The sequence below is a fragment of the Biomphalaria glabrata genome, chromosome 8 (assembly GCF_947242115.1).
Source record: "Biomphalaria glabrata chromosome 8, xgBioGlab47.1, whole genome shotgun sequence".
Classification (NCBI taxonomy): domain Eukaryota; kingdom Metazoa; phylum Mollusca; class Gastropoda; family Planorbidae; genus Biomphalaria; species Biomphalaria glabrata.
The window spans coordinates 39,537,476-39,562,266 of NC_074718.1; the positions used below are offsets into that span (position 1 = coordinate 39,537,476).

At 32.2% G+C, this 24,791-nt stretch overlaps 2 protein-coding genes across 3 annotated transcripts; one reads left to right on the top strand and one right to left on the bottom strand.

Moving 5' to 3' along the window:
- Positions 1 to 95: 95 nt before the first annotated feature.
- On the top strand, positions 96 to 16,163 carry LOC106076179 (centrosomal protein of 44 kDa-like). Of its 2 annotated transcripts, none has more exons than XM_013237037.2 (10): positions 96 to 179; positions 2,729 to 2,847; positions 3,824 to 3,971; positions 4,102 to 4,290; positions 5,394 to 5,412; positions 5,598 to 5,828; positions 6,773 to 6,915; positions 8,051 to 8,224; positions 9,337 to 9,628; positions 13,598 to 16,163. In XM_013237037.2, the coding sequence occupies exons 2-10, from the start codon at positions 2,759 to 2,761 to the stop codon at positions 13,855 to 13,857; spliced, it is 1,545 nt and encodes a 514-aa protein (XP_013092491.2). In that variant the 5' UTR covers positions 96 to 179; positions 2,729 to 2,758; the 3' UTR covers positions 13,858 to 16,163. The 2 variants fall into 2 exon arrangements, with proteins under 2 accessions (XP_013092491.2, XP_055894517.1); XM_056038542.1 differs by having other exon boundaries at positions 170 to 283.
- Positions 16,164 to 17,041: 878 nt separating this feature from the next.
- On the bottom strand, positions 17,042 to 23,980 carry LOC106076167 (uncharacterized). The gene is made up of 7 exons (XM_013237030.2): positions 23,453 to 23,980; positions 22,331 to 22,506; positions 20,918 to 20,984; positions 20,672 to 20,736; positions 20,029 to 20,250; positions 18,511 to 18,711; positions 17,042 to 17,887 (listed from the first exon to the last, which is right to left on the bottom strand). The coding sequence occupies exons 1-7, from the start codon at positions 23,481 to 23,483 to the stop codon at positions 17,624 to 17,626; spliced, it is 1,026 nt and encodes a 341-aa protein (XP_013092484.2). The 5' UTR covers positions 23,484 to 23,980; the 3' UTR covers positions 17,042 to 17,623.
- Positions 23,981 to 24,791: the final 811 nt, after the last annotated feature.

Genomic DNA, 24,791 nt, shown 5'->3' on the forward strand with positions numbered 1-24,791 from the left:
AATGCCAATAATGTTTTTAATGATGAAAAATATAATATTTGTGAAATGTAGATCTATTTAAAAAATATATATACATATACTCTACTTTGGACAAACTGGCAAACATCGTAGCGAATTAGATTCTATGAAATCGAAAAGCGTCTATGGATGCACATTATTTCCGGAATAAGTTTGAACAGGTGAAAATGATTAATGAATTTGACTATCAATGAACATTTGACTAAACTTATGTACAATTTCAAAACAATCAAGATCTAGATCTTCTAATTCGGAAATTACCAGAGTACCACTTAGTTTAATATTATAAAATACTACTTCGGTAGTAGATATGCTAGTACTTAGTCTTAGTACTAGTAACTAGATGATTATGATAGATCTACTATGATCTAGTAGTAGTTAAGAGTTAAGTATGACTATGACTACTGACTATGACTCTACTTGTCTCTACTACTGTACTAGACTCTAGTCTAGGACTAGTCTAGACTCTAGTCTAGTGACGTCTCTATGAGGGCCTGAGTAGAGTAGTAGTACTGCTAGTAGACACTAAGACAGTAGATCTAAATCTTATTATTTTTATACTAATTTTATTTATAGCGACAATAAAATTAAAATAAAATAATTATAAATTTATTATTATACGTAATACTAATATTAGATTTTTTTTCAGTTAGATAGTGATAAATGATAAATCATATGTAAGATCATGTTACAATTACATGTATTCAATGATAGTTATAAAGTTATAGCCTACCCAGTCCAGGTCTATCATTATAGAATAGATCTAAAATCTAATCAATGAGTCATCTTTTTTTTTTGAAGTAACATCTGTGTATAGTTATTATTTATAATTTATATAATATATATCTATCTCTCTCTCTCTCTCTCTCTATTATATATATATATATATATATATATATATATATATATATATATATATATATATATATATATATATATATATATATATATATATATATATGAGATCTATATAAGTATAAGATTATAATTTTATTTTTTATAACTATAAAGATAAGAGAGTACAAGATTAGATCTAGATCTATATGATACTTTTTTTTATAAATATACTTTATTTATATAAATAATCTATAATATTTATAATCTAGATTCTAGCTATGAAGTTAAAGTCTAAAGTAAAGTCAGTAAAGTTAAAGAGATCTTTTTTAAATATGTCTTTTATCTAAGGAAATACTAGTGCTAGATCTACTAGATTTAAATGTATCTTATCAAATTTGTATAAGTGCTCCTTCTTCCCTAGTGCCCTTAGAGAATGGAGTGGGCTGCCTGAATCAGCCAGGAAAATCAATGACTTAGCGGAGTTTAAGTTATTAACATGCATGACTAGAATGACATGTGAAATGCATAGGATGTAATATTTCCCCTTGGCTACATATTCCCAGCTGTGATCTACATATTTTACCACATCCAAGACAAGCATAACCATTGTCCGCTGGTGGTCGATTAAGATTTTCTTTTTGCTGTCTGCATTTGTCCTCTGCAGCAGATTTTTTTTGATCTCAAATGTGTATCTCGTGGCTTTTATTAGTGACCTCCAGCTGTCTTGTTCTGAGGCCCACATGTAACCAGGTGCTCTCTTCTATGTCAGCTTAGGCAAGTTGGCGCATAAGCTGGTCTTTATGGCGTTTCCATGGGGCACCTCTGTCACCTCAACCACCTTTTAGCTCACCAAAAAAGACTGCTTTGGCATACGTTCGTCCCCATATATATAAGATAAGATCTCTGCCTGTGGTCCCATCTGGGGCATAGGCCACCAACAAGCTTCCTCCAGGCATCTTGTTTCTGGGCGAGTCTCTCCAACTATGCCTACGTCTTGCCCATCTGCTTGGCATCTACTTCCAAATTGCAGCACCATGTATTCCTCTTTCCTTGGTAGTTCCAGGTTAAGGCTTGCCTTGTTTTGTTGGATGCAGTAAAAATTAAATCTGTATACTATTATAAGTATATTATAATAAGTATAATTTATAATAAAAAGTGAAGTAAAACAGTTCTCACAAGTAGATTTAGTTTGTAATCTCGATATAGAATCTAAAGATTATGGCCATTAAAGTAATTGTGATTACAAAGTCTTTTTATTTAGTCTATATTTTTATTATTATTGTAATTTATAGATATAATAAAGTATAGTTCCTCTTTCAGACATTGTTTTACTTCTTATAGATTTAGAGGTAGTATTAATTTATATAGGGTCTATTGACCACAAGGTCTGAAAGTGGAACTTTACTTACCTTTTTCTTTTACTATTAATTTGTAACTCAAAATAATAATTTGTAATTTTATTCGGTAATTCTGAATAACTATAACTTATCAAAAATAATTTATTGTTATAAAACTTTATGTTAATATGTCAAAATCTGATTTAATTGCCCATTTACAGGATACATGCAAAATAACATTTACCTTCTTTAATTATTAACATGCTTATGTTAAAATTTAATTTTAATATTGATTATCTTTTTTACATTTGCATTTTGAAGAAGGCATTATTTCTTGTATTTTTATAACACATTTATTTATTTATGGACAATTTAATAAGCTTGTGGGTCTTTGAAAGGTCAATAATTTTTAGTTTAACAGTGTCTTTTAATAGTATTACTCTAATTATTCTAATTACTAATTATCTTATATAATACAGTAATTGAACATATCTTGCTTAAAAATGTTTCTGATTTTTGTTTCAATGTAATTTTAGGCATCTCTGATGTGATATCTCTAAAAAAAAATGTCTACTGGTGATATGAAAAATAATATTAAGCAGCTACAACATGAATTAAAAGCAGCCAAGTATCCACTTACAATTGATGTAGATGGGTAAGGAATGCAGCCTTAGCAGTGCCTAACCCTAAACCTCCTAGCTGATCTAGCTCTCATCACTAACAAATTGTTTTCCCTTTAAAGTTTATTTTTAGGTTGACCTCTGTTAAAAAAAGCACATAATTTTTCAGCTATTGCTTTAGAGTGAATTGAAAAAGAAAAAAAAAGTAAAGTATCCCTTTCAGACCTTGTGGTCTATAGAGCAGATGATGTAAAGGTCATCTGTTTCTGTGGCCCATGGTTAACCAGGGTTTCATGTGGCCAGCACAACTACCGATCGCCTTTACTTTTCCCCAACTAATGTCAGGTACCAATTAGAGCTGGATGGACTCGTATCCCAAAATAAAAAATCCCAGTCTTTACCAGGATTTTAACCCGGGACACTTGATTTGGAAGCAAAGCGATTTATCACTCAGCCACCACATCCACTAGAGTTAATTGAGATTGATGTGATTGCCATTTATTGCCATCATTTTCATTCATCATCATTATAAAACTCTGTTTCTAATTCCTCCTTTTTTTAAATGCCTGTTTGACATTTAAGTCAAGAGTAAGGGCTTGTCAGAATGGACACATGTGTAAGTAAAAAAATATGAGACATTGTTCTTCTTTCCATTCAGTAGAACCAGGGAATCCAAATATTTCTCTGAGCTATAATGGCTTGATCAGGCCTTGATAACCCCCACATTGGAAAGTCTTGTTCATCTCATTACATGCCCACCTTAAATAGCAGACGTCTGTAGCCCAATGAGTCTGCAAAGGGGTTGCAGTCACTGTAGCTCCATAGCCTGTTCTACCTCATTGGATGCCATTATGATATCCAAATCTATAATGTGTTTAAAAAATGTTGATTTAATTAATTATCTTATTTCTAATAGATAATTTCCTGGGTATTGTACTTTTACCAGGCACTGTCTTGACATTCAAGAACAATACACATTATTAGAAAACTAAATCCAATCTTTGCTTTCAGGTTGTTGAAAGGTTCTCCTAAGACCTACTTGGCCATCTATCACTATTTATTTACTAGTTATAGTACTAAGCTCAACAAGGACATTGTCAATTCAAATAATGAGCTTTATGGTAAATCAGACATGCGTTTCATGGAGGCAGTCTATAAGGTATTTCATATACACAGTGTTTGTAAGCTAATGTCATTGATGGCTCCAAATAAATATGTATTATAAAATTTAGTTTATTATACCAATAGGAAAATAATCCTTTAATGTGTGCTTCCATTGTTCACACTAGATACTTCGGGATATGTTTGAGTACAAGCCCCAGATACACAGAGAACAGTTTTTCACTGATGGTTATGCAGAAAGGAAAATGATAATGGCAACAGATGTGCTACGTCAGGTTCAGAGTAGATATAAGCCACTGAAATCTTCAGCATTCAAAGTTGCAGCAACAAAAGAGGAGCCAATCTCAAATCAGAAAGTAAGTTTTTTAAGCTCCTTAATATTATTTTTTTGAAAATTGGCTAGAAATGTTCAGGATCTTGGCTTAATTAAAATCAAATGGTTCAATGTCCTGGCTTAGCTTCTTAATCATAAGGTTTAGGATTCTAGAAGTATGCTGTAAAATAGTATTTGTTTTTTAGACAATTCGAACTTCTTCTGTGTGACATTGCCCATACTGTCCTAATTTTCCCAAACCATAGCCCTATTTTTTTTTTATTTACAGGAGTCCTAGCTTCATTACATTTTACTGTACCGTTGTTTATTTTTGTGTAAAAACTTTATAAAATATATTCAGATATATTTAACATATTTATTTTAACATATTAAAACTAAAATCTTGTTTACAATATAGTGGATGAATACACACCAAAATATAATGTACAAATGCTATTGCTTCATTTACTTGTTTATGTACCCTTTACATAAAAACACTCTTCAATTCAATAGTTAGTATTAACAAATGTTTCAATCTATCTACGAGAATTGTTGACCTCAAGTAATTCTTTATTAGTATGAGGTACCAGAAGCTTCTTTCTATAGATTTCAAAATTACGGGTATTGCTTAATGCCACTTTTTTAAACCATGCGTAGGATTAGATTGGTGTTTTCCATATTGAATGACACCCCAAAATGACAATTTTTGTCTATAATTTCAGGAGATTTGTATGAGTTTTCTAAAGATTTTAATAATTTTCAGATATTTCCGGGACTTTTTTGTATATTTTGCAATTTCAGGAGATTTCCAGGAGTACCTGGTAAATCGACAGGAGGCCGCATGAAAACTGTTATAAAGTTGTAAAATAGTTTAATTTAATAATTTATACACCTAGAATTAGCACAGATCCTATGAAAGTGTGGGGCCCAGGGCTGTCACATAGTTTGCAGTGGCCTAAGGCCGGCAAAATAGTTGAATAGTTTGACTAGTTTAATATAAGTATGCAAAATGAGTAAAAAAAAGTAAAGTTTAAATTTAAAACTTTTAAAGTTTAAACTTTAAATTTAACCAATTATTTTTATATAAGAAATGTTTTAAAACAATGAAATAAAGGTTAACATTTTACTTTTTCAAATCTTGTAAAGGTTGTACAAGAGCCAGTGGGTGAGTTTCAGCCCTAAATTTAAAGTTATTTTTTTTGTTTGCTAGCTTACTTTAATTAACATATTTGAAAATTGTTCTAAAAACTAAAACATTTTCTTTCAATTTCTTAGATACATACATTTTTTTTTAAATTTTAGAATTCAGAATTATATATTTGTAATGTATATATTTTTTTTAATTTGTAGAAACCACACGTAAAATTGCTTCTAAGGCTCAAGACTTCGCTGGAGCTGTAGTGTTGCCTGTGAAAACCTCTGGTAGCTTCAGAATACCTAAAACTGTTTTGAAAGCTTCTCATTCACCTTTTATTCCATCTAATGTTGAAGCCTTTACTTATCCAGTGAAGGCAGCTGGTGAACCAATACAACAGAATCAGAATGGTCAGGGAGGAAATGAAAAGGCTTTCTTCACACCAGGTAATTGTTTTATTTCTCAGCCTCATGTCCTTTACTTTTGGAGACCTGTTGTAGAGCACTACAAAGTTTGATTGGCTCCTAAAGATTGAATTAAAGGGAAAGAATGATTGAACTAATCTTTAAAAGGGTGACTTTTCATATTTTCAATCAACAACCTCATTTGTTTTTGTAATGCATGATTGTAAAACAAATTTTCTCATGGATAATAATGATGATTATTGTTATTATTTCTAAATAGACTATTGACTAAAAATCAAATTTCTCAACATTTTTTCTGAAAGCACATTAAACTTCTTAGGTGGTAGAATTTAGTATTTATTGTATACATTTTTGGGGGGTTATAGCTGGATGTTTATAGCTGATTTTGTATTTTGTCATTTAATGTTTTAAAATAAAGTATTTTCATACCAAACCTGGTAAGCTAATAGTGGACATGGCTATCTCCCTTTTATGTTATGCAGTTAATAGAAGTGTCATGTGACCAGTACAACTACTATTACTTCTCCCAACTTTTGTTTTTACTTTAACCTTTTTGGCTCTCTGTGGAGCATAGGGTTGTAACAGTTACTTTGCCATCAGACTTTGTTATGGGCAATGCCCTTCAGTTTGGTCCATGTCCATACTGCAGTCTTTGCTTCTTGTTCTACTGATTTTCTCCATGTGTGCGTTGGTCTTCCAGCCTTTCTCTTCCTTGTGGTTCCAGACTAAAAACTGTTTTGCAATATTTTCAAATTGTATGCCCAATCCAGCCCCATTTGCATCTTTAACTTTTTTAAATTTCTCTATTGGTGTTTGTTAGGTTGGTTAAAAAAATGTTTTGTGTTCACATGGCAACAGAAGGTTGAGGATTACATCCTGTCATTGACTTTTCCCATTAACTGCATTGCATTTTCTACTGCTATACTCAGATATCCATGTGTTACATTGCATAATTTGTCTTTTAGGTCAGAGCACCAACAACATCACAGTCTCAGACCGCCCAGAGAGATCTATTTACCTTGATGTTGTACCAAGGGTTTTACAATCCATGCAGCCAATGGTGGATAGATTAACGGAAAGACTTGACCAGATGGACTCTCTTGTTCAGGTATATCTGGCATATTGACTTATTTACTTTTTGTAAATCATTTTTGTTTTATAATGGTTTGTAAATATGCAAAATTCTTTAAAATATTATATTTGCATAAAGAATTGAATATTTTGAAAAATTAAAGCTAAATATTAATTATCAGCAAAAAATACTATTTTGAATCAAACACAAAGTGTTACTTAATAAATTTAGTGAAAATGAAATTTAAAAAAAAATGTTGATTAGGATAAGGAATTATAAGTAATAATTCACTTAAATACATATAACCTCTACAACATGCCTTTTGTCTTGTCCTGTTTCTTGTCAGCCAAGTCACGACCATACACTATGTCCCTACTCTTTATTATCTGTTACCATGTATATGAATTTATAAACAATAAGTCTGCTACACTATTCATTCCTTAATAAATAGTTAAAGTCACTATGTTAGTTATGTTTCAATAATACAATGCTTATTTATTATGTATTTATATTTAAATTACACAAGTAACTAACTCAAACAAGATTTTTCTCTAACTATGATGCTCTCAAATCACCTTGTTCAAAGAATCTTCTAAAAATTCTACAATAATATCTTAATTCTCTTGGATTTATTACCTTTTTAAAATTTCTGGAAATGGCTTACTATTAATAATTATGTGATTAATGCATGACATAAATAACTTGGTTCATTACCCTTCTTGTACGTGATCCAAAATCTCTGGAATATGTCTTATTTTATAATTTAGACGTTACTTCAAAAAAGAAGATGATTACGTCCCATGCGTCATGCATTTAGTCATGCATATTAACCAATGACCTAAATTCTGCCAAGTCACTGGTTTTCCTGGCTAGCTCAGGCAACTAATAGCATGCTCTAATAGCACTAGGGAAGAAGGAGCATTTGTACAAATTTGTCCTAGCATATGGAATGAGAAATGTGCCTTTATCTTTGTGTCTTTCTGAGTATATTATTAAATTTTGTTTTTGTATTTGAAGATTATGGTTCAGTGATTACATGATGTAAATGTGTGCTGTGACAGTTAATAACATCTCTATTAGAGTTGAATAAATCTTTAGGCTTAGACCTTTTTTTTAAAAATTCTGCCTTTCAATGTTAATATAAGATATTTCTATATTGTCCGTCTTACAGAATTTTAAACAGTCACAGACTATATCAACGAGTATAAATACTGAAAACGTTTCTCCAGTGTCATGCCTAGATTCCTCTGTCACAGCCCAGATAAATGATCTCAGTTTTAAGCTTGATACACTGATGTCAAGAGTCATTCTTATTGAAAACAGATTAACTCTACTGGAGGCCAAGGTCAGTTAGATAAATATGTAAATATATCTCATAAAATTTAGAATATTGTTTGCATCTGGGCTCATAAAAAAGAGAAGTGTTAAAAGATTGAATTTTGTCTTTTGTTTTAATGCTTTAAACCAGCTTCGTTCAGTATATTTATTAGTTTTGCAATAAAATGTGGACTTTGTCTCTTGTGCAGAAGCTTTAAACAGCTACAGTTCAATGTTTTATTAAACCACAGCACAGGGATAAAATGTCTAATACAATTTACAACTGAATATATTACTTTGTGATTTACAATATTGGCATATATATTGAAAGCTCCCTTTCAGATCGTGCGATCTAAGGAGCAGAATGTAAAGCTGATTCTATGGTCATTGGCTAATGAGAGTATCTTGTATTTGGGGTGTAGCTATTCAATATTTGCTTGGTTCATATTAACACTAAAGCTGACTTAAATTCAAAATTAAAAGCTATATCCACACACAAAAATTACATTGTTAGTTAGTTTTTATTTATTTATTGCATAACATTTCTTATTAGAATGTCATAGAATTTGAACCCCTTTTATTTTACACATGCTTAGACAAAGTGATATTCTCAAATATGTTTTTTTTTTTTTACATTTTTAAAAATTAATTATTATGTGGTAGAAAGAGGGCAAGAGGGAACAATTAGAATACAAATACAGTGAAATCCAGCTAATTAAAACTCAAATAAGATGATAATCTGCTTAATTTGAATTATCTTTATTTCTTATGTTGCCTCTTTGACCTACTTAAAAAATTGGTTCAAGTCATTGCTTTCTTTTATTAATAGTTCAAATTACAACACCTTAAACAGTCCAGTGGTCACTCTGAATTAAGTAGATTTGGCTGTATCAGGTTAATGGTTTTTGAAGTATCACTTCTATGGGATGTAGATGTTAACATCATCTCATTTTGTTTCAGAGAAAACCTTCAAAGTGTGGTGTCAACTATTTCTCTTCTACTGTATCTTGCACTTGATAATATTTCATTATAATTGTGTTTTTCCATGTCCTTAATATAAATTTTAACTTCTTTAATGTTCACATTGTTTTGAATAACTATAAAAATATTTCCTAATATCCTCCTTCTATCTAAATGCAGACTAATAAAGAACAGCCTGTTAAAACCAGTGAAGAAATAGTAGAATCAAGGCCACCTGTATATCCTACGTCTCGTAGAACTGATACTTCAAAAACCAGTAAACAGAGTAACAAATTTCCTCCAGGGAGAGAGAACTCTTGCAATGATCCTGATGAAAGAAACCTGGAGGATGAAAGCAGCAATGACTTTGACCATGACATTGACACAGATGTTCAAGTGAGAGTGGTGCGGGCTGAACCAGAGAAAAATGTTTTCAGTGATGCATGTTCTGATCATCCTCACTTCTATGATGGTAAGGGAGAAAACCTTTACTGCAGTATAGAAATTAGAAAATAAATTTCAAAATTTTTTAACACCATCTCTCCATTTACTTTTTTTTGGCTTTCTTTTTTTTTTTTTTTTTCTTTCCTGCTTCAAATCATTGCAAGATGGTTTGTGTTCTATTATGTATCATCATGTTCATTGGTCCTAACAATGCTGAGAATATCATCAGGTTGGCCATTGACGTTTCTGCTTATAAATAATACTCTTTGCACCCTTTTTATACATGGACCAAAGGTTTGGAACTCTCTCCTTATTGATATCAGATAAACCACATGCTTAACCCTCAAAATGCGTGGGGCCACGATCATGGCTTGGTGTAAACAGAAATTATAAGGCGTGAGGCCACGATCGTGGCTTCGTTTATATACTGTCGTTTCTTTCGTATTTTCTCGGTAATTAGTTGCAAAACCGTACATATCCGTTTACTTCCTTCACTTCCAACTTTGAATTTGCAAAGGACGCCAAGTTAATTTCTTTCTAGACGATTTTAATCAATCAAAAATGAGTAGTGACAGTGAAGTTGATTTTCCAAATCTGAATAAAGACAACCTAACTGACGATGAATTTATGGATTCTGATTTAGATGAAGATTTATCTGGTAAGTGCAAATTATACGGATAATTAGATCTAGATCTAAATATAGGCAATATCCTTCACGTGTAGCGATCTTTTTTTTTTTAACAAATGTTTTTATCCATAGATTATTTTAATTTGGGGTGACCAAAAGTAACTAAAAGGGACGTGGCACCTCAAAGTGTTTGTTTACATTATTAGATTAGATCAATATTTGAAAATTAGTAAGCTTTAATTTAAAATATTAGTGATATTACTAATATTAGATCTAATAGTAATAGATCTAGGTCCTAAGTCAATCTGTAATATAATAATTTCAGTATAATTAGTCTAGATCTATATCTTATGATAATTTTTTTTTCTTTCTCTTAAGAATCAGATGAGGCAGAATCTTTTACACCCTCTGCTGAAGAATGGACACCTGTTGATGATCATGATTGTGGTCCCAGGCCAGTTTTATTTACAGCCTACCCAGGCCCAAAACATGCACCAGCTCCAGATGCAAAGCCTGTGGACTATGTCAACCTTTTTTTGACAGATGACATCGTCAATTTGGTTGTAAACGAAACCAATAAGTACGCCAGGCAATTCATCGAAGATAACCATGAAAACCTGGAAACTACGCCAAGATCTCGTGTCCACAAATGGACACCTATCACAAAGGAAGAGTTTAGGGCATTTTTAGGTGTGACAATGAACATGGGATTAAATAAAAAGCCCAACTATAACGCTTATTGGGACTCCTGAAATCTGAGCCAAGAAACACCTTGGTTCCCTGTTCACATGAACCGAGATCGGTATCAGATTATTCTAAAATTTCTTCATTTCGCTGACAACACGCTGTTACCAGATAGAAATGATATTGGTTTCGAGCTTTTCAAGGTGCAAGAACTTATAAAGCATTTCAATGCTAAATTTAAATACTTTTACCACCCCACTCAAAATGTCAGCATTGACGAAAGTATGATTGGGTTTAAAGGAAAAACCCCTCATATCCGCCAGTTTATGCCTAACAAGAGGCATGCCAGATTTGGAATTAAGATGTGGTGTTTATCAGACAGTGCTAATGGCTATCTTTGCCAGTTTGAAATATATGAGGGCATTCAAGGAAGAAGAATCGTCAATGGCAGGTCTTATACACAAGAGCTTATTATTAGGCTTATGACTGCAGCCGGTCTGTTAAACAGAGGACACCACTTAGGGATAGACAATTTTTTTACCTCCATAGAATTATTGGAAGAACTTTTCACTGAAAATACTACAGCTACAGGAACTGTTAGATCTAACAGAAAAGGGCTACCAGATGTTTGTGTTAAAACTAAATTAAAAAACAAGGAGCTCATCGCAGCCAGAAAAGGTAATCTGCTTTGCTTGGCTTACCAGGATAATAGCAGAAAGCCAATCTTGCTGTCTACTGCTAGTAAAGCTGGTCTCATTGATACAGTAAACAGCAGGAAACAACCTGTAACAAGACCTGCTGTGATTCATGCATATAACCAGGCCATGGGTGGTGTTGACTTAGGCGACGAAAAACTTTACATGTATATTGCTGAGCGCAGAAGCTTGAAATGGACAAATAAAGTTTTTTTTTCCCTATTTGGAAGAGCTATTCTAAATAGCTATATAATCTACCATAGCAACACATCAGACAGACCAAAGCTCTCAAGGTACAATTTGATCGTGTCTGCACTAGAGAGCATGACATCAAACTTTGTACCCCAAAAAGTGATACGTAGAAAACGCACTAGAACAGAGATGGAGGCTGCAAGAATGGGCCCAACACCACTAACCCAGACTGTAGCAGGTCATCCACTTGATGGACATGATCTTAGCAAACTTCCAGTGGGGAAAAAACGACAGTGTGTTGCTGGTCATCCAACTCGTGTCAGAACTGGGTGGGAGTGCACAGGATGCAAAGTTGGACTGTGTCCTGAGTGTTTTGCTAAATATCACAGACAGTTGTAAATAATCATTCTTTCTACTTTTACAACTCTTGTATATATGTGTGTATATATATTTTTCTTAAAATTTTCTAAATGTGGTGTTTTTTTTCAAGTTTTATTAGTTGTGATTCTCACGGATTAAATTTTTATTGTGCTTTTTTAAAAAATGGTTTGTATTATTTTTTAAAATAATTTTTTATTTTTTATAAATATATATTAATTGTCTGGACTTAATTAAATTCCTTATTCAATTAGCTTTTCAAAAATGTATAGGTTCAATAGGCTACTATGCATAGTTTAGCTACTAAAAGAAAAATAAGCAAGTGGTTCTCCAATGTTTGTAAACACAAGAATTTTAATCCCACTTTTCAATGCACTCTCTATAAAATAGCTGAGCACTTGAAGGGAATTACATTCAAGAAGAACATAAAGTCCACCTGTTCAAAACTTATTTAGATTTGTTTTCCATTATAGCTCCGCTTTTTTATTTTTGCTGTTATGTTCTCATAGCTCCTTGAGCCTACATTATGCTTCTTAACAACGCTATACACATTAAATTATTATTGGGATTATTTTAATAATAAAATGTTATATGGGAATTATATTTTATTTTAGAACTGTTTATCATGCAGAGGGAATTTGTATTTTGTTTTTGACAACTGAGACCAGTAGGGTTAACAATGTGAGTGAAGTAGAGATCATTTGCTACTAGGAACAACAACTGCAGCCATTACCTTAAGTAACTTAATGATAACAAGTGACATTAAAATTGGTATGGTCAAGAAAGTCCTTTAGGCTTAAGTCATGAGTGCAGAATCTGAGGTTGTCTGAACCGAATTTTAAGTCAGAAATACTAATTTAGCATCCAGTGTTTTGACACCTTGTTAATCGGGATCTCTTAGAAAGTTGTCAAAGCTTCCACCTTCCAGCACCCATGTATTGTTATTGTTTTTATAGTTTTCTTATCATATCTATGTATTTTCATCATCATCAGTCCCTTGACTTTTGTCGTAAGGGTGTTGTGACAGTTCACATAACCAAATCCCTCCATTTCTCCTAGTCAGCAACTGTTCTTAGTAGGATTCAGTTTTGAAGTCAGATCTTGTGCCTGGTCTTCATTTTCTCCAATGAGATCTATATAATCTGCAAACCTGAGATTGGAAATAGGCTGCCCATTCATGATCAAGCTAGGAGTAAATTGTTCTAGAGTTTCCATCGTAATATACTCCAGAAATACGTTGAAATGTAAACATATTGCTATACATTTTAATTGCATGAATAAATTTTTTTTTTATCATCAGTTAATAATATAGCATTCTAAATCATAATAATGCTGAAATGTATTATTATTTTCCCCATTTATGTTGTTCTCTTTATCAATTCACTTTTACTATATTTTTCTCTCTTTTCAACCACACTAGAACTTCATGTTGACAGTTGTACAAATCTCAACATCAACCCATCATCAGAGGTAAAAGCTTACTCAAAGAAACCTGGCCAACTCAGTGATATTTCAAATGCTGCTCTGCTTGAAACATCTTCAATCCAGGAACCTACTAGTGATACAGAAAGCAGTTGGTATTCTACAAGTCAATTAGATCCTGCTTTAGACACATCCACTGCCCAGAGGGTAAATCGCATCAGCCAAATGCTAGCAGAAACTCAGAAATTGTTTGCATGATTGCCACACTGAACATTTCCCATGGTGCTCTATACACATTTCAGGAATGTATGTCTTGTATTAAAAAAAAAATTGCCTGAGTCATTAGTTAAAAAGCATTGGTTATCACTGTAATTGTAATAATTCTTATAAAAATATTATATCACAGTCTTCATCCCATTTGATGGGATTGAGGACTTGGTTCTTGAGTTCCCTTTTAAAAACCATGAATAAAAGCCCTGTGGTCTCACATAATGCTTTTATTTTTTCATAGCAATAAGAGCAAGTGCCTTAACTTTTCATAGTGACATTTAGTAAATAGAAACAGGCTTCCTTTCCCTCCTCCTGCAGGTCTTGATGGGGCTATGTCCCCTCCTACCTAATAGCTTTTAAAGGCCAGGATACTCTCAACTACCAAATGATTTGGTCAAAAGAGTGTCTCATTTACTGACAGACTCTGCATGTTTATATAGATTTATCCCAGCACTCTTTTTTTTTTTAGGATTATTTAAGCATGGTATATTTATATAGTAAATCCATCGTGATTCGTTGATGACCACAGTATTTTTCTGAGACAGATCATGTGAAATAGGTTCAATTTTTTCGCATGTGTTATGTATACTGTCCAGGTTAAGCATGATAATGATGATGATGCCAGCTTTCAATTTTGGACTAGAGAATCTGAAGATGGTATTACTAAACAGTTCTGCATCATCACTACAGTGCCTTATAAAAAAAAGAGACATGTAGACTATACAGTGATATTTGAGATATGTGTTATAAAAAATGTAAAGTTGTTTAAAATACATATTCGTATACTTCGTATGTTCAGAAGTAAACAACAAGATTGCTTAAATGTTCTGTAAACTTTAATTTCCTTTCAATTAAAAATATTTGTATATAAAATGTAAATATGTACATGAGAAATGAGTCCATATTCATTAAAGCAGGCCTGCCATTGTAATATGGAGTAAACTTTTTTTGATTTATTGTTATTTTCTTTTCATGTGTATCAAAATTGTTTTTGATTAAATAAAATCTCTAAATCAATTTAAGTAAAAGGTTTTGCAACAACAAAAAAAAGTTTTGAACTTTGTTTCTGAGAAAAACTACATCAAAAACTCTTTGGATATGATTTCTTAATTAATGGTCACAAATCAATTTTTTTGAAAAAGAAAAGTATACAAATCTAAATGTGATAATTTTGTTTATAAGTTTTAGCACAAAAAAAACAAATTTATGTTTTCTTATATGTTATTGGCCTCTAGCAAATATTCATCCTTAATGATATTTGTCCAATTAGTTCATTATCTAATTTTAAATAAATAAATATCTATATACTATAATTTTGTTCATGAAATACCATGCTGTTAAACTTCCAACTTTCTCAAAATGACACCAGTTGATTATACAATAGTGGTTTTATTTTAATGTGTGTTATTATTTGCTATTCCAATTGTTGTTTGTACATGTTCATATTAGGAGCAGTCAACTAACTCCCTTCTAAAGAGCAATGGGAACAAAATGGTGAATAGCTACAAGCATTCTCACTGTAATATGGGGCAGTAGCATTGATGACATTCATTGCTCCTGCTAATGCAATCACTTATTCTTACACTGCAGCATGCATACTGTTACTTCAATTTTTTGTGTGTTTTTTTAAGCCATCTTTTTTAAAATTATCGACTGTCACCTAAGCCTGTTATGCATATTGTATATAAAATGTATTACTCAAAAAACATGTCTATAGTTCTAGAGCATAGTAATGCACTTAAATTTTTTTATTATATTATCCAAAGTAACAATCAAATCATGGTGTTTAAGCTTTCCAATTCATTACTTGAACTCAGGAAATTGTCCATTGGGAAAATAAATATTTGATATTTTGTTTATTAAGTGTGACAATGAGTTTATTCAGTACAGTTACTCCTGTATGGACATGTGATACTGTGTGACACTGAATGTAGCACATGGCTAAAATAAACAATCATGGCTTCTTGTAATTGTATTGATTATATTTAGATAATTATTTTGTATTTATTGTTATGAATTATTACACGTAGCCTTAATAAATAAAAATAAATAATGACATTTAGTTAGAAAAATGTTAGCACTGTATTCATATATGTCAATGGACATCAGTATAATAAACTTCAGAGGACCATTCTCCTTTTTCATTAAATACAATGTTTGGTTCCTCTGTGTTCTCATTATCTTGTTGGAGAATTTAGATGATTAGTCCTAAATCTGAAATAACTGCACACTGGTTTCCAGATCAGGCAGCTCTCCATACATTTTTCTTCTATAGTTGTGTTTTGGGGCGAGTATCTCAATAAAATATGCAGCTTTGAATGTTATGGTTTAAATCAAATATTACAAAAGAACAAATTGAAATATAAACGTTTTAAAAAGATTTGTCAGGAAACCAATTTGGGTTTGACAACACACATGCTTAGATAAATGCATACATTTTATGAAAATTATAAGGAATTTATTATTTTTTAAAATTAAAATTTGAATGAATGTTATTAAGTTAAGTTTGTATTTAGAATAAATAGCTAATAACAAACTTTTGGAAAGATAGTAACCTTATTCACATTTTTTTCATGTTTTTCTTTTTTTTTTTTACATTCATTTACACCTTCAGTCTTTTTAAGTCCTTGCATATTTTCATCACTACTTTTATGTTTTTCCTGAACAAGGCAGGACTAATGTCCTAAACTTGAATTTTTGGTTTCTCAATATGCTAATCTGGAGGGGCAGTGGCTGAGTAATAAAGCTTGGCTTCTGAACTGGGGTCCCGATTTAGAATACTGGTAAATACTGGATTTTTAATTTCAAGATCTTTAGGGCGCCTTTAATGGGTACCTGACATTAGTTGGGGAAAATTAAAGGTGGGTAGTCATTGTGTTAGCCATATGACACTCTCATTAACCGTAGGCCACAGAAACAGATGACCTTTACATCATCTGCCCTATAGATCACAAAGTCTGAAAGAGGAAATTTACTTTTTTTTTTCATGCCAATCCATTATGTCTTAAATACATTAAATTAAAGGCAGTTTTATTTATTTTTTAATGGTAGTAGAAATAAAAGTGAACCATGTTCATAAAACAGCCTGGAAACTGAAATATAATTGCATGTTATTGAATGTGTAAGCATTATGATCTTTACACTTGAACTTATAGAAAAAACAAAGATAGGCTTTAGAAATATAATTAATTTATTATATATGGCACATATAAAAAATATTTTCATAATTAGAGAAAAGTTCATAGCATGAAAAACAAGACAAAACGTACAAGTTTTGAACATGCATCTTTCTGTTGTAACATTGTAACAAAGGCTTAAGCTTTTTTTTTTGTGTTTAAAAAATGGCAGCATAGAAAATGCAAATTGAAATCACAGTAAAATTGTTCAATCATGAATAAAAAAATTGAATCACTTCATTGTATGAATACAATTATAAAATGTAATAATTAGTTAATCATTGTGTCCTATGAGGTAATAAGAATGCCTGAATGACATTTATAAAATGTAATTAAGTTTTCCATTGTTAACTCTTTCTCTCCGTAATTATTTTCCACGTTTGCACGGGACTCTTCCTTTTGCTCAGTAGTATTTCACTACCCTGTTATGGTTAAGCTTCAATAAAGTTTTTGTTTGTCAGAAAATGTTTTATTTGGTATAGAGTTAAAGGGGAATGAAGGCTCTGCTATTGTCAATTAGGAGAGAAGGAGTTAATGAAGCTGATTCTTTATCAGAGTAAATATAGAAAAGAATGGTTTCATAGAGCACTAGCTAATTTTTTGTTAAAAAGCTGATGTAATATGTGCCATTCATTTCCATTCTTGTATTGGAAAACCTCTGAGCAAAAAATGAAGAAAAGCCTCCAGTTGAACGTCTGCTGTGCAGCATCATTCCCATAGTGCTTGGCAAACAGCTCTTCCACTTTGGCCTTGCTGGCATCCATCTTGGCCAGCCAGGCATCTAAAGTCTTAGTGTAGTGAGTGCCGTTGACTACCCACCAGTCTACTAGATTGATATCATTCTGAAATAATGTAATAGATTTGATCTCGTTCTGAATACAATTAAAATAAAGAAAATACTTAATCCTGATAATAATCAGCTTACATCTCTCCTAACTGCATTCACTAGACCCTTCATATCAGATTGGTAGATCATTTTCATATCTGGACAGTGTAGTACTAAATGAGGCATTATTGTGGGATACAGAGTTGAAACCTGTTGCTAAAACTAGCAGTCCTTTTGACTGATTTCAATAATAGTTTAAAAGAAAGATTTCATCCTGTGCTCCATTAAGAGTGTAAGAATGCACTATTCACCAAATAAAAAACCAACTCTGGTGGGCCCTAAGACATTTGCCTTTTATTAATTAACATATATTTATTATTGGTTTAGTAATATTTTATAGATAATTGAATTAAAATAATAGTATTAGGCAGACCTATCTACAGCACTCCTAATTATCTGAATTAGAATTATTTTTTGGTGGAAAGTGCAAATTATTGCTTCTAATTGTGTACAGTAGTTTAAATAAAATAAAATCATTTTGAAGAGCAGTTTTTTTTATTATTCTCCCCACAAATGCAATTTGTTAGTACTAAAATATAAAAATAGTGCACAAGTTCTCAACTCTAACTTTTGGCTTACCTGAAAAAACAAAAATAGGTCAGAGGAAGGCATAGTTCCACCAGTAAAGAAATTTTTGGCCATCCATTCTGTGTCTGAGCCAGGTTTGATATCAAAAGCATAAGGACTGTGTTTATGACAGAAAATCTGGACAAAAAGTAACCCATTGGGTTTCATCCATGATGACACTTTGTGGAAAAGGGCTTTATAGTTCTTCATGTGCTGTAAAGATAATGGAAGTTCAAATTTTAAAATTTAATATGAATTTTAAAAAAAGATACAATTTTTAACCATTATTAAAAGAGTAAATTTGTATAGTAATTTGTAACTATGGGATTGGGAAGTGAATTTGTCTTGGTATTTTCAGAAGTTAGATCTTAACCTGATGACCCTAAGTCTCCACTGTATTGTGAGAGATATTTATTTAGGTGAAGACATTTAGTTCCAACTATTGAGGGATAACGCTGCTGTCTCATCCAGGAAATATTTTTAATGGCATCCTGAACCAAATGAAAGATGCTGTAGATTCACATCTATCTGTCCAACAATTTGGTTTTCGAAATGAGACACTACGCCTCATTCTGGAACAGTCCATGGAATGGAACTACCCTCTCTACATGGTTGGAAAACTTCACCTATCTTGGCAGTATCCTGGACAAACATGGAGGAACAAATGCAGATGTCAGAACCCACATTGATAAAACTCGAGCAGCCTGCCATCAGCTTGAGAACACATGGTGATCCAGGAAAATAAGCACCACTACCAAGATTAGGCTCTCCAACATCATTGTTAAGCCAATACTACTTTATGGAGCAGAGGCCTAAAGAACAACTGTCACGACCATGGAATAAATCATTAATACATGCCTCTGGCAGATTCTTATGATCCACTGGCCAGACAAGATCTTGAAATGTGGCAAAGAACAAAGCAGCAACCTAGATGCTGGAGATCAACAGCCCAGGAATACTTGGTGCCACAATTTCGAATCAAATGGGCAGGACATGGGGAAAGGCTTACCCAGAATCAAGACAGCTGGAGGAATCTGGTTGGTGGCCTATGCCCCAAAGATGATATGAGATGACAGATATTTCAAGGGTTGTTTAAAAAATCATTAGTTGCGGTCTATTTAAAAATCCTTCTTACCTCTAAGCTAATAAGTATTGAAATTTATTTAGTATTCTCAAAACACATTGAAATGATAGCAGACAACTAGAATTATACTTTGACCTAATGGCAGTTTTGAGTGATAAAAAAAGATGTTCATTGTATCAAGAAGTAAAATCATATTTAAGTTATGTCCAGTTTTCTTTTATAGAATTTTAGACCTATAACTATTATGACAAATAGCTGAATCAAAATTTTAATTTAAGGTTCAAACAGTAGGTCATATTTTTAACTAGTTGTAAAAAGAACTTAATAAAAAAAAGAACTTGCAAGCTTAATAAATTAAGACCCAAATCATAATCTATATATAAACAAATCAAAATGTAAGAAAAGTTGATCTAAGTATTACACAAACACAAATAGTGTGATATCACCTCAAACATTTCAATAGATATGATCCTATCAAACTGCTCATTTGTTGTAAATGTGTTGGCATCTGCAGTAATGGCCTGAAGTCTTGCAGCATAACCTAGCTTCTCTGCTCTCTCCTGAATAGATGCTCGCTGTGTGCTTGAGTTGGACACACAAGTTACTTTGCAGTTGGGAAATTTTTCTAGGATGTAAAGAGTTAAAGAACCCCAACCACAACCTAGATCCTGGAGAAAGTACAAGTTATAGGACTTTATTCAAACACTGAATAAATGAAATTACTTTTAATTCATGAAGCAATCATAAAAGTCATAAACATTCAAATTGTATGGAGAGCTGCCTGATCATCTCCGATATAGGACAAGTCATCTGAACCCTCCAACATGGTAATGAGACTACGCAATAAGAAGATAGTTAACATTCCATAAATAAAAATTTAGAATCAAAATGTTATGACTATACCAAGCAACTCAACTGATGTGAAATACCTGAGCATCATCATTTGCAAAATTATCAAATAGTAAAATAGTTCAACCTGCTCTTCTTTTCTTCAATCCTCAAATGGTAAAACAAAATCACAAGATAGTTATTTTAATACTTTTTAACATTATTTTAATACAGATGATCGAGGTATTTCAAGATGCTTACCATAACAGCGTGACCATCTTGTAACTGCGCCCTTTCACAATACAAAGCAAGTGTTGCATCTTCAGCTTAAAAAAATTGCATTTTTAATTCTTTCAAACAACAACAACAAAAAACCATCAAGTGTATTTCTGGATAGAGAAAATATTCTTAAACATTAAAAATTGTTAAAAAAAAATAAAAATTGCTTTATTATATTTTATTTTACCATTATACTTGTGGTGATTAAAATAATATAACAAAACAAACCTTCATCAAGAGTACTAACTCCTTCTGGCCAAACACATCCGCTGTATTTAAGTCTCTTACCTAATACCTTAAAACAACAAAATACACAAATATGGAAAGATTTTTTTTTTATGAAAAAATGTAATAATCAAATAAATGTTATAGAAGATGATATACAACTGCTTGGATTAATTGTTGAGAAATGTTTTTTTGCAAAATGTCTCATGAAATGCAAAATGAGTTTGTGCTTGAAGACTTCTAGGTTAAAATTCAGTCTATTTATAAAAACAGGTTCTATAGAAGCACTACAAATTTCTTCCAAGATCAAATAAAACAATATCCTATATAAGATTTTTTTTTTTCAAATATAATAAATAGGTTAATAACAAATGCTTTGCTATTTTAAAACAATTTGATCTCATAATTTACATAAATGCTTTTTAATAGAGATAGTAAAATTATTCTATCTATTCTTTCATTCATTAATTAAAAGATGTTTTTCACTAGCCATCCTTCCCTTAGGTCAAGATTCATAATAGGACTTAGGCTCAACTCTAAATAGACACTTTACTTGACAATCAAGAGGCCACCAAGTTGACTGCATCTCAAACTTGAATTCTGGTAAGACTACTGTCCTTCTGATGAGCTTATGTGTCTATTTATTGCACCTGACTTCAGCCTGCTTTTCTTTCAAGGTATCATGCTCCCATAGCCTTTGGTCATTCAAGATAATCTTCACGCAGCAGTAGTTTAGTTTACTGAGTTGGGATGCGTGGTCAAGAGGCTAAGTACGCTTGAACTTAACTTGGCTACCTATGAAGGGGGCTCGAGGTACAACACCCGACTCGAGCAGAGTTGTGTTTACTGAGCACCTAAAGGCAACACGAAAAACCTTCTCCTAGATACCCCCTCTCCCCCCACTGGTCCACAAACGAGATTGGACCATAGCGCTCTGAGCATGCTATAAGCATGAAAGTAGCGTTACATAAAAGCTATAATTTATTTTATTTATTTTTTGTTTCTTCTAACTAACGAGCTTCATCTACCCAGGTATACAGTTAAAGAGATATTTGCTTTTTGCAATTATTTCCCTGGATTTTTTAAGTGAACATCCTAACCACTGGAACACCTTATCTTTCTAGACTACAAGCAAGTAGGTCTGCAGCTGTTCATTTGGTATACACAGCTTATCTAATGGTTTCTCCCCCACCCACCACCTAGGGATGCGCTTGGTAGAAGATGATAGCTCCTCCAACACCCCTACAGAAGAAAAACTATATTGAGAGCTGCCTGATCTCATCTCAGATACTGCACTAATCTGAACCCTTTTATATAAAGATAACTCAGAACAAGAAGGTATTATCCATTTGATATATAATAAAATGTTCATTAAAAAAAATTTAGTAGGCACTAGAAGACCTATTACATACACACCTCAAGAAAAAACTCTGTCGGAACTTCATAATGTTGTTCATTGGCTAGCTCTGTGTGTGTTGCAATTGGTGCAGCACCTAAACTATTGACAAATTTCTTTTTAAAGAAATGTTGCTTTTCAATATCCCCATTACATTCAAGCTTTCTGACCCAACTTTCTAAACTCTGACGGACTCCTTCAAAAGAAATAAAATAATAATATATAGATATATTAATCTATTTCTGTCAAACATGTACTAAAGACAGTAAAGTTAATATATGCCATTATATATAACTTTTTCAAATTCAATATTTTAATAATAGTACACATTAAATTCATTTCATATATATATATATATATATATATATTACATATATAGGCTACAGTTTGGGATCAGCGGCGTCACTGGCTCTGACAGGGAGTAGCGCTGTGTGCTGCAAACTGCCTAAGGTTGTTCAGCTCATTATTCCTCATGGTTGACCCACGTAAACTTTCCCATGTTTGGGTATGGTTGCAAGGCAACTGAGTTTTGAATTCAGTTTTCCTTCTGCTAGGTGGGTTGCAAGCAAAGGCTAATAAGCCCTTCATACTCAAAGCTTATCTTATCTTCTACCTTAGTGAAAACAGCTCCGCGGATAATTGAAATATACAAGAAACTGCTCTTTGCGAAAACTTTTACAATACTTACAGCAAATTAATTAATTAATATTTAATATTTGAAGGACTACTTCATAGAACAATTAATTTCTATATGAAACATAATATCCGCTATAGCAACTGATGATAAACCTGGAAAAATTACAACACATTTCCAATGTGTGATGATTTCAGCAATACATATTATTTAATATTAAATATTATTTTATTTGGTTTAAATTAGAATTTTATCAATAAAAAAGATATATCTTTATAACTGAACATGTAGCTTTACATCAATTTTTCACTCATTTAAGTTAGAAATTAGTTTAAAACAAAAAGTTAATGAATTTGAAAAGTGCAATACAAGTTAAGCAGGGGGTCCACCTGGCATGACAAGGCGACAAGGGGTCTACGCGACAAAAAAGTTTGAGAACCACTGATCTAGAGTCAATAAGTAGTCTATAGCTCTAGAAGCAAAACAGTAAATTAAAAAAAAACAACACCTTTGCGTAATGTCTCGTCGTCTGATGCCATGTCTTCCAAAGCCAAGAGTGTTTAGAGTTTGTGCTAAACACAATAAATTTACATCCAACACGTAGACGAAGAGAGGAGATGCACAACTTATTACTACTTGATCTATAGTTATAGGTCTAAATCATATCTTGATCTATAACCTTGAACTGATTTCGCGAAGCTCGTACTTTTGTACTAGTTTATGTAGTCTATAGCCAGTATAGCCAGTATAGGACCTAGATCTAGACTAGACTCTCTATATATAATATACTCTTATATAAATACGTTTTATTTTAGACCACGGAGCAAAGTTCATAGTGTCATTTATTTTATGGTGGTTCAATGACTCTTTATTGAGTGACGCCGCCGCCAAGGACAGCTTTAATTGTTCTATCTTGTGGCTATATATATAACAAAAAACATATTTAAAAAAGCATGAATTGGAATGTAATTAGATCTATTAATCTAGAATAATCTAGATGATATAGTTACGCAGTACACTTTATTAATCTACTACTTTTGAAATTTCTTAATGCTAAAAGAGACATAACTCAGAAATTATTCAAAAAATCAATTCTTAAGAGTATAGTAACTTTATGATTGTCAATCGAGAATATTTCCATTTCTTAATAATTCTACTGGTCTAAAAGAAAGAGAGGGGCCTATTTAACACTTACTAGATCTATATGATTATGAGTAAAATCATCTGTACACTATATGAACATATCTGATCTTTCATTTCAAAATTTGTTTAGCTTTAGATTAGATAGCTGTTATATAAACCACAAGATACTACCCAGGATTTATTAATTAAGTAAATAAAGAAGTAACCTTTCAGACCTTGCAATCTATAGCATAGATGATGTAAAGATCATGTATTTCTATGGCCAATGGTTAACAAGGGAGCTATGTGGCCATCACAAGCCTTTATTTTCCCCAACTAATGTCAGGTACCATTTAGAGTTGGGTGGACTCAGGTGCGTCCATAAAATCCGTAAGTTTAAATTCCAAGTCTTCAACGAGATTCAAACCTGAGACCCCTACCCAGTTCAGAAACCACTCAGCTACCACATCACCAGGACAGAAAGACACAAAGATAAAGGCACATTCCTCGTTCCATATGCTAGGACAAATTTGTACAAATGCTCCTTCTTCCCTAGTGCTATTAGAGCAAGGAATGGGTTGCCTGAACTAGGTAGGAAAACCAGTGACTTGGCGGAGTTTAGGTCATTGGTTAATATGCATGACCAAATGCATGATGCGTAGGAGGTAATTATCTTCTTTTTTTTTAAGTAACGTCTGTATTATATAAGATAAGATACATAAGAT

Coding starts and splice junctions, on each gene's coding strand:
- LOC106076179 (XM_013237037.2), top strand. CDS start 2,759: ATGTCTACTGGTGATATGAAAAATAATATTAAGCAGCTACAACATGAA. Junction 5,829..6,772: donor AAAGGCTTTCTTCACACCAG/GTAATTGTTTTA, acceptor TTTGTCTTTTAG/GTCAGAGCACCAACAACATC. Junction 9,629..13,597: donor TCATCCTCACTTCTATGATG/GTAAGGGAGAAA, acceptor CAACCACACTAG/AACTTCATGTTGACAGTTGT.
- LOC106076167 (XM_013237030.2), bottom strand. CDS start 23,483: ATGGCATCAGACGACGAGACATTACGCAAAG. Junction 20,251..20,671: donor AAGATGGTCACGCTGTTATG/GTAAGCATCTTG, acceptor TACTTTCTCCAG/GATCTAGGTTGTGGTTGGGG. Junction 17,888..18,510: donor ACCTATTTTTGTTTTTTCAG/GTAAGCCAAAAG, acceptor ACATTATTTCAG/AATGATATCAATCTAGTAGA.